This window comes from Carassius gibelio, chromosome B4 (genome assembly GCF_023724105.1).
Source record: "Carassius gibelio isolate Cgi1373 ecotype wild population from Czech Republic chromosome B4, carGib1.2-hapl.c, whole genome shotgun sequence".
In the NCBI taxonomy this organism is placed as follows: Eukaryota; Metazoa; Chordata; class Actinopteri; order Cypriniformes; family Cyprinidae; genus Carassius; species Carassius gibelio.
In genome coordinates, this window is record NC_068399.1 from 27,965,123 (window position 1) to 27,975,721 (window position 10,599).

Below are 10,599 nucleotides of genomic sequence, written 5' to 3' on the forward strand. Positions count from 1 at the left end.
ATTATTATTATTATTATTATATTGCGGTGGTGGACTATGTCTTTAATACACGAGCATCATGAAAGCATCTGCTCGGTCAAGACCAGGAGTGAACACAGATCAATGAGATGATTTCAGCAGAACCGCTTCTGCTGAGAAAACGCTTCTGGTAATTAGTGTCTCCACGGAGAACTGTCATCAGTGACAACGAGGAAATACCTCATCTAACTACAGGATCCAGCATCACGAGCACGGTTTACAGCAGATCTGTCCCGGTGTAATAACACACATCCTCCGGAGCACAGAGCAGATGTTTAGCAGGACGTTCAAGCTGCACTTTTACATTAACTCAAATTCAGAAACGACTTCTTCAAAACCTGATGGGAATATTAACGAAATATTTTTAGAATATTTTTGTCGGTAAGAAAAGTATATTTCTACATTGTTCATTGTGTAATGTTACTCTTGTTTCAGAACATTCAGAGAACATTCAAATGTAGCAATCCCATAATGTTCAAAATGATCAAATGGAACGTTCCATTTAATGTTACGTGAAATGTTTATATAACTCTGAACATTCAGAAAAAAATCATCAAGTCTGTGTGAATTTTTGCAAAAAGTTGTTAGAGCAGATTTTGTTAGCTGGGCCAGTCTTTACTAAAGTTCTCAAAATCTTTTTCAAACTGTGCTAATGTTTTATAAATGTTTCTTCTCATTTTCTCAAAGGTTCACAGAACATTCAAAAGTAACGCTCCCATAACGTTTGCCAGATGATACAATGGAATGTTTCCATATTGTTTGCATAATCAATACAAACGTGTTTTAGTCATTTGAAAAACTGGATGTTTGGAGAAAATTCAGACACATAATGTTCATAAATCAAACATTCTTGGGAATGTTGTGTTGTGTTGACAGTAGATCATACGACTCGTGCGCTGTGAATGACGTCATGATCAGTGTTAGACCAGTTATATTATCAGTTACTAGTAAAATAACACATTACTGGAAGATTTCACATGAAAGGAAAGTTACTTTTCAAATAAGTAGTGTACAGTTACTTTGTATATATAATATACTGTTTGTGATATTTACTTTCCATAAAAAGAAACTAAGTATCTAACGCCATCGTGATGCACTAAGTCACAGTTGTATGTGAGGAACAGACGTGATTTCTCCTTCACAGTTGATATGTTTTAAATCTCTTGACATCACGTCTGTATTTCAGCTTGATGTTTGTGAACTCCTGAGGATTCTCTGTATGTGAATGATGGATGTGCTGTAAACGCACAGATGATGGGTGATGAAGGCTCTCCTGCACACAGATCAGTGTTCCCTCGCTCTGATTGGGTGCCGCGCTGATGGGGTTTCCGTGGTAACAGCTGTCCATTCGCGAGCATCATCACAGGGTTCCAGCGTCCAGATGTGATTGATGCTTGTCAAGATGTGAAACAGATGTTGAGTGGAGGAACACCTGCAAGAACCACCAACCGTCTCTGTGTGTGTGTGTGTGTGTGTGTGTGTTAGAGATTCAGACACAGGCCAGAGAGAGAGAGAGAGAGAGAGAGAGAGAGATGGTCATTATAATGGATCAAATAAACAGATCAAAGAACCCATTCAATAAAATACAATATTACAAATTTGTGATTCTTTTTTTCAGAAAACAAGAAATAACATCTTTAGTCATTTTACTTTCAAAATTCATTTAAAATTATCTCAATTCAAGAATGTTTTTGCCGTGCAGTGCTTATGTTGTACATGCATCGCATATTACTCCCAAAAAAAGAAGAGCACAGTATGTTCTTGAGTATATGCCATAAGCAGTGCATTAATATTGCATTCAGTGTGTGGACAGAGTCACCTGACCTTTGGTTAGAGGTCAAGAGGTCATGGTGTTTCCTCTGCAGACCAAATCTTCCTGCAGTATGCACCAGTCTTGTGTCTTCATTTACACTGTGTGTGTGTGTGTGTGTGTGTGTGTGTGTGTGGAGAAAAATAGCACATATAGAGCTGAATATTCAAAGTCAGCAGCTTTACAGAGAGAGATACAGATAAACTAATGGAGCGCAGGATGATGAATGACTGTAGGTCTGCTTGTCATCTCTGTCCTGTGTGTGTGTGTGTGTGTGTGTGTGTGCACAGGCACATTTGAACACTAATGAATGACAGCACAGGGTCATCGCTGGGAATGAAATGGAGTCACGCTCTTCAAGGGCCGAATAATTAGACTCTATTCCATCAGCGGCGCTGCGTCCTTGTGTCATACACACTGCGTTCTCTCAACGATTCACACACACACACACACACACCTCACAGCTACTAACACACTGCTGTGATCAGCTGCTGACTGACAAACACACAACATCAGACACATCAGGGTTATTAAAGCAAACTAAAACCACAACCATAAAAAATTAGTATTTACTTGAAATAATATTTAAATGATTTATTTCCACATTTGCACTTAGTTTAACATGAACTACAACAACTAAAATAAACTGTCATGAGATTTAGAAAAGTAAAAACTAATAAAACAAAAACTTGACAGAAAAATTGAAAACAGAAAATATAAAAATAAGAAAAAATGTGTAGCTCATAATTGTTTCTCTATAAAGTCTCACAGTAAAGAACTGTGTTGAGATATATCAATATATCAAAAATTGTCAAATTAAACTATCGACTATTCCTCTCAGAACTGCGAGGTAGAAATAATGTTGGTAGAATGTTTAAGAAACTATATTTTTTTAACCTTTAAATAACATTATAATTACCTATTATTACCTTACAAATACAGTAAATGTTCAAATAATGAGTGTTAAAATAAAATGTAACATTTTGGGTAGAAATAAAGAGTGTTTTTGTAACCTTTGAATAATGTTCTAATCTTGACAAAAAAAAAAAAAAAAAACATTTTAGCATTTTAGAAATATTTGGAAAAACAATGTTAAATTTCCTGGTGTTTTAACATTCTTAGAATTAAAAAAAAAATGTTCCTATAACATTATGCTTCTGGTAAATATGAAGTACATGTAATCATAATATTGTAAAAATACATTGTTGTAACCTTTAGATAACGTTATTCTAACCATGACAAAATTCAACATTTTAATAACACTTCAAAAGCATATCATTTATTAGTATGCATGAGCTCATTATGATGCATTTCATTTGAACATCCACCAAAAAAAAAAAAAAAAAAAATATTGTATTGTGCCAGCTCATGCATCAGCCTGTGAGTGGAAGGTCAGGCGCAGTGCAGTGCATTGTGGGATACTCTGTGCATGTAGTAGTGCATACTTCTGAGTGTCTCTTGTTCTGCTGATCTGATGCACTGTGACTCCTCCTTCTTTTCTTCTCGTATCGCAGCACAAGTGTCTCTATATTCAGAGATCTCTCTCTCTCAGTAATGAATGATCCTCTGCGAGCGCTGACACTGAGAGGCTGATAGTGTTGCTCTGTGTCGAGCCAGTGTTTCTTCCTCCTGCTGTGTTCTGAGCTCCTCTTCCTCAGCTATTATCTCACTTCTGCATTCACACACACACACACACACACACACGGTCATACAGCACACGCGTGTCCTTGAGCCGTCTGTAGCTCAGAGAAACAGGAGCTGTGTCCCTTGGGAAGGTGGAACTGTTTTACACTCTAGATATTAGAATTATCTATAAAATCTTTATATACTTTAAATGATATATATGAATATAAATATACAAGCATCTGCCAGATCAATAAACATAAATGTGAATCTAATTATAGAACAGATCACTGTTTTGTGTTCGTCAGAGTCTGGAGTGAATGAAGGTACTCACTCATGATTATTAATCCTCGCTGTCAAATTCTGCTCCGTTTTGAGCTTCAGATACAATGTGGGGAGCTTTTCTCTCACAAAAGGGCTTATGAGAATCCTAATTACTGCAATAAGCCCTTGGGGAGCTGTTCTCTGTGGTTTTGAGTGTGTGAGCGCTGCAGATATGGCATTTTCATTAAGTCACGTAACATGAGAGTGAGAAGAAGCACAAGCGTGCACTTTACATTAAGAGCTGATTGTTCTGGCACCCATTTTATTATTAGGAGCTTTTTCCGTGGCGTCTCGCTGATGACACTCAGAAATGAGCTTGTAAACACATCCAGGCGTCCTTAAAGGGGTCATGAACTGAGAAAACTAAATTCCCTTGACATAAAAGAGCTCATTGTGCTATAAAAACATCCTGTAAGTTTCAGAACTCAAAACTTTGTGGTTAGTCTAAAAACAGCTTATATTAAAGGCAGTCTGCCAGAACCAAAGCTTGTGATGTAACAGTGTGGATAAACCCGACCTACAGAGATCAATACCTGATCTACATCACTGTTTAACTCCGCCCACTGCTGCACGTTAAGCCCCGCCCACAGTTTCTACATAACTGATTGATAAGCCCCGACCACCGATTACACGTACCTGTCTGTTAAGCCCCACCCACCATTTCTACATCACTGTCTGTTAAGCTCCGCCCACTGATTGTAGGTTCCCACCTGTTAAGCCCCGCCCACCGACTCTAAATTGCTGACTGTTTAGCCCCTAGCCTATTCATGGGTTTTTAACCTAAATGACTGCAGCGTCCATCTGTGAGGAATGTAGGCTGTCACAACTATTAGCCAATCACAGCAGTGGGCGTTTACTTCTGAATCTACAGAGCTCTGATGAAGGGGTTAAAAACAGGACAGAAAATAGCCTGTTACTTCTAAACTATGATGTCTTTTGATGTTTGATGGCATTATAAGTGTACCTCAGAGAACAGGACAAAATGACCCCTTCTAAGACTGAGGAAGATTACAGAGGGTTTGAGAAGGGTTTCGCTGCTAACTCGCTTTGCTAACAAGCTGCTAGCGGTTTGGCGTCCAATCCGTTGTGATCGTTCTCACTGTGGTGCTCCCGCAGGAACGCTTCACCGCTCAGAGCTGTTCCCCTTCAGAGCTCGCTCACTTACTGAACCAATCACCAGGGTGTGTTCACTGAGGTCCTGTAGCAGCACTGAAGCTAACGACCTGCGCTCGCTGAATTATTGTCATTAATAATGGAACTATTTATTGAACTGATCTGACAGAATTCAACATGGATCAAAACAAATCTAGCATTGGATGAATACAGAAAGCCAAAAATAACTGTGGTGAAAGAAAAACCGTGAGAGTAGAAACCTGCTGGAAAACTGATTTTAATGGTTCCTTGAGGGTCTCTACTGCTAATTTACTGCCTTCTGTTGTTATACATGCTAAAAATCAATAAATCCTGATGGAACACATCCTGAAACACACTACTGGACAGGGTTGCCAGGTCTGTGTAACAAAACGACACCACAACAAAACTCAACATATGCCACTTTTCTGTGATTTTCATTCATTTTCTTGGTATTTTTCTCATCTGTGCAATCTACTCAAATCTTCTCGACCGCTGTGAGAGAAATGCAGTTTGATGCATATTTAATTCCGTCAGATCGCAGTTGTTTGATGCTGAAAGCAGAACTGAAGCTCTTAATTGGTGAATTACGGAGCCGAAACTCGTCTGTTTTCTGTTCTCGCGCTCGCTCTCGGTGGCGCAGGTGTGCGATCGGAGCGCTGGGGATGTTTTTTGGTGTTAAATGAATCATTTCCTCCAGAGAACAGAAGTCTGAGATGTTCACATCTGCTGGTGCACTCAGGTGTCGGAGACTAGATCTGTACCTAGACAGCATTATAAGACACTCCTGATGATTGAACACAGCAATGTTTGGCCAACATCATATACATCTTCAATGTAGAAGGCAATGCATTGAAAGCTGAGAGAAATGTTGATTATAAATGTACTTGCACTATATAAATGGAGCACTTAACCCAATATTTGTGTACTTTTCTGCATGTTTGTTGATTTGTGTGGCGTCTGCAGTCTTTCTGCTGTGTTGCCTCGTGTTCCAGTGTGTAAATAGATTGAGCAGAGCGCTAACGAGAGCTGGGTTACAGCACAGACGCGCTGAGAACAGTGTTTGTGTGTCATTCTCTCGCTTGGACCGCATTAGTGTCCTGTTACCATGGCATCCGCATCACTGTCATCACTCCGAGAAACAGTGAAGAAGAAGAAGAGCGAGATCCCACGGGAACACAAGTCACACCACAGATCTCATTAAGATCTCTATTACTTCTTCAAGTAAGCATGCACATTGTACAAGAATCCAATGAAGACTGTCGCTGAAGTCTCCTGCCGGGAACTCAATATGAAAATAATCTGCATTTATTCTTAGCTCGGTTCTCGTGCTAGAAACCAGAACGAGTGAATCTGTGAATCCCTGTTTGTGAACAAAACAGTTGAACGAATGACTCAATGACTCATTCATAAAGACAGTGGTGTGTATTGTTCCCAAATGAATCAGTTGCTTTTATAAAACGGTTATTCCATGTCTGTAGTAAGGTTTCACAAAAATAAAAACAGTATTCTTCCTCCAAACAATGCAAGTAGTTTTTGGATATTTTATCGTGGACATCTTTGATGTTGTGCCTTTAACACACACATATGGAGATGCAGACGTGTGTGTGGATGTTATCCCATTCAGTCGGTCCATAACACCCTCTCTGCCTATTTCCATAATTATGATAATGCCACAGATGGCGAGCGTCTCAGACAGTCCATTTCTCTGTTTACAGCAGCATTTGTGTGTGTGTGTGTGTGTGTGTGTGTGTTCGCAGTAATGTGAGTGACAAACTTAATCATCTGCATCTTCACACTGTCAATCCCTCAGTCTCACTCACTATATCCAGAACCCTGGAGAAACCCTTCCATCTGTGTGTGTGTGTGTGTGTGTGTGTGTGTGTGTGTGAGTGTGTGTGTGTGTGTGTGTGAGTGTGTGTGTGAGTGTGTGTGTGAGTGTGTGTGTGTGTGATCTCTACGTGTCTCTCAGTGAATCAAAGGCCTCTTTCAGTCTCTCTGAACATGTCCTGATCACGCTTCTGCGGGACGAACCTTGAGATGATTTAGTGTAGTGCACTGCTGAATCTCATCTGGAAATGTCTGGGTCATAGCTCACTTCAAAATCCAAAGAGAAAATCAAGAAAATTGTGCCTTTTTATTGCTTCAACATCAACAGAAAGGCACTCACGGCTGAAAAACGGACGAAAACTGAAATTAAAAGGACATTTTCACATGCAGTCCAATGAGGATGATATATGTTGCTAAGTGAATGAAAATAAAGACTACTCCTAATGTTTCTGATTGTTCGTGTCAGTGAAGTGCATGTAATAACCAGCTTTAAATCCCTTAAAAAAAGTACATTAATAAATAAAATTGTAAAAACTTGGTGTCACTGAAAATCAGACAAATATACAGAAGTAAGAACTGCTCTAGGACAGAAGTGTCTGTTAAAGCCAAACACAGCTCAGTGTGGAGTGAAGCATGCTGTATACAGACAGAGTTCCTGATGCACACTTTCTCTCGTCACAGCGCGCAGAGGAACAACTGATGACATCCTTCACTCATGGCGTCACTCTCATGATGTCTCGAGACTGCGGAGGTCATGTGATGGTGATAAATAAAGATGAGGATGCGTCTCTGTCCGTGGTGCTGAATCACAGCTCGGTGCTGGAACGGTTCTTCACGGAGTGTTTCCGTGCTGAATGCACAGCAACGCGCCCTAAACGACTACTTGTTGACGCTCGCGTTTAGAGGCGCGTCGGTGTTGCGCGCGGTGCGTGACGCGCTCGTCTGAATGAACGCCCCCCCGCCCGCCCGCGCGCGCACAGACTCGCATGCAGTCTCCGTGATTCTCCGTTAGATCCGGTGCAGTGCAGTATCGCGGATTCACACACGCTTCCGTGAACCGGAGAGACGCGCGCTGAACGCGGACGGTCATGCCGTGACGCGCCGTGTTCGTGAAGCCGCGGATGGTGATGAAGAGGATGATGATGATGATGGTGGTGTTACCGGGGCTCGTAATCAGACTGACGGCGGTGATGTTCGTCGCCGGTTCGAGCGGAATGCCGCACGTGCTGAGATTCGGTGAGAGATGATCGATTGTTTATTTGATTGATTCGTTGACTCTGATTCAGTCATGTGTGTGTGTGTGTGATGCATCACTGTGTGTGTGTGTGTGTGTGAGATCAGGCCTGGCGGAATCACATCTGTGAACTGAAGATCGATAATCAGCTGCGATGTGGTCAAACATGTCTTACTAAATCACCATAATCACGAGTCACAGACGGCCGCATTGTTCATCTCGAGATCTCCGACAGTGTGTTCAGTGCGACTCACTTCCAGATCTGTGACTTCAGCCCTCATCTGTAGATTTCTGAACATGCATGCACTGTGCTTTTGGTTGTGACCGTTTTCGTTTTGTGTTTTGGCATGCACATGATAAGCGGAATCAAAATGTTTATTGCAAGAAGAAAAATACACTATTTTATGTAAAAAATACAGTAACAATTTCTACAATACTAACTTCAAAAGTACAATTATTGGAAATTAAATGTGCATTAAATTATAGTAACTAATTACATTTAAGGTGTAAAAAAGATAAGTACAAAAAAAAAAACATTTTTTTAAATGTAATAATTAGAAATTAAATATGCATGTAAATACATTTAAAAACACAAAATAAATTAGCATTTAAATAATTAATAAATGCAAGATTTAGATATGTAACAAATGTAATAAATACAAAACAAATAGAAGATACATTTATTATATTTAATAAATGGAAGAACAAAATTCTAAATTTAAATTAAATTCGCAACTTGGAAACTAGTTAATGACAAAAACCCACTGTTGTAAGAACAAAAGTGTATTTCAATGCAAAATACATCTTCGAGGCCAATAAAGGCATGTTATATATACAGACAAAAACTGTTTTCACTCTTTACAGTGAGTATATGAATAAACACGATAACATTCTTCATGCATTGTGTTCAAAGAAAGTGAAAACTGTGGAAAACGTGCCTCAATTATTGTAAACCATGACTGTATTTTTATTCTTGCATGAAACATTGTGAACCTATCAGTCCTGTGCATGTCCAAAAAACCCCAAACACTGTTTGTGTCCAGAAGTAAACACAGTGATGGAGTGTGTGACGTCTGAAACGTGTGCTCAGAGAAGGTCAATGATGAACGGCTGCGTTTATGAAGTCTGCGTGATCTCGCTGGTCCTGTGATGCTGGCTCGTCTTCATCAGTCTTCAGCGTCACAGGCTTCATCAGTGTGTGTGTGTGTGTTTAAGAGTCGGCACGCGTCCGCTCTGCTATGAGCCTCCAGAAGCACAGATGTGTGTGTGAAGAAGAGCATCTTTGTTCATCATCAGCCTCATTAAATATATTTAAATAAACTTTAAATTAATAATGTATGTAAGCTTTAAATCAATAATAAAACTTAAAAAAAAAATAGTAATTGGACATTAAAATGGGCATTTAAAAACATAATAAATTAATAATAATTAATAAAAATAATAAAAATGTATAATTAATATTTACTGCACATTTAAAATATTTCTTTAATTGCTGTAATACTCAAATTATTTTTTTTTAATTACAAATATTTAATTTGCATTTAAAATTAAAATTAAAGTGGCATTTAATTTCATATATCAATAATTGAATGTATATTGCAATTGGGTTCAAAATGTTTATTGCAAAGAGGGGAAAAAAGTAATAATTTATACAATAACTTTAAAATAAAAATAATAGAAATTAAAATAGCATCTGAATGTAATAATAAATAACAAGAAATTAACTATGCATTTAAATCAGTGTAAAAACAAATGAAAATTTTAATTTAAATAATAAATATAAGATTTAAATTAAAGATAAATGTAATAATAAAAAATATTAGAAATTAAATGAGCATTTAATAAAATACTATATGTACTTTAAAACTACATTTAAACTTGCAGTTTAGCTGGAAACAATTAATGACATAAATACACAAAAGAATATAGTTTTGGGACAGTTTAGTTTTGCATTAACAGTCAGATTTACTTACAGTAAGAGTCTCTTAAGTGATGCTTTATCATTGAGTTTATTATTATTGAAGGATTCACCAGGATTCGGCTCAAGGATGTGAATCTAATGAATCACACCGGCTTTGTGTTTGTATCTGAAGAGGGTTTGAGATCACTCTGGAAGACTTTGCCTGAAAGAGTCATCTGATGCATTGTGTGTTCAGAACAATGACTCAGTGATTCGTTTCCTCTTATGACTCGGTGATTCGTTTCCTCTGTTATCTAGTTTTTTATACTACTACTACTAATAAATATTAATAAATCTTTATTTTAAAGAAATAATCACACAGAAATATCAATAGCATCTGTATTAAAACTATATTCACTGAAGGTGAATAATCAGTATTTAATCTTAAATTGAAGGCTAAAAAATATTATTTTTCTTACCTCATTGGCAGATTATTATTATTTGGCTCGTTTTAAGCAAAAACTCATTCAATTTCGGTAATTTTTTCGAAAACACAAGACATAATATTTTAAGTCATTTTACTTGTAAATTCAAGAATTCTTAGTGATTTATACTAGAAAACAAGACAAAAGTACTTAAGAAGAAAATCTAATAATTAAAAAAAAGAAGAAAAAAGAAAAGTTACTTACTGAATCCACGTTTTTGAACGAATCGAGTGAGTCGGTGATT

At 37.9% G+C, this 10,599-nt stretch overlaps 2 protein-coding genes across 3 annotated transcripts in view; one reads left to right on the forward strand and one right to left on the reverse strand.

The window, feature by feature from the left end:
- LOC127956256 (melanocortin-2 receptor accessory protein 2B-like) overlaps positions 1-10,599 on the reverse strand; it is a 126,539-nt gene that overhangs the window by 74,861 nt on the left and 41,079 nt on the right. The window lies entirely within an intron of this gene.
- The window catches only part of LOC127956584 (mucin-17-like), a 37,733-nt gene that overhangs the window by 3,602 nt on the left and 23,532 nt on the right, over positions 1-10,599 (forward strand). The window contains exons 3-5 of the mRNA XM_052554611.1: positions 6,003-6,130; positions 7,418-7,552; positions 7,749-7,928. Coding sequence (XP_052410571.1) covers positions 6,003-6,130; positions 7,418-7,552; positions 7,749-7,928 — 443 coding nt within the window. The remainder of the gene's footprint in view (positions 1-6,002; positions 6,131-7,417; positions 7,553-7,748; positions 7,929-10,599) is intronic.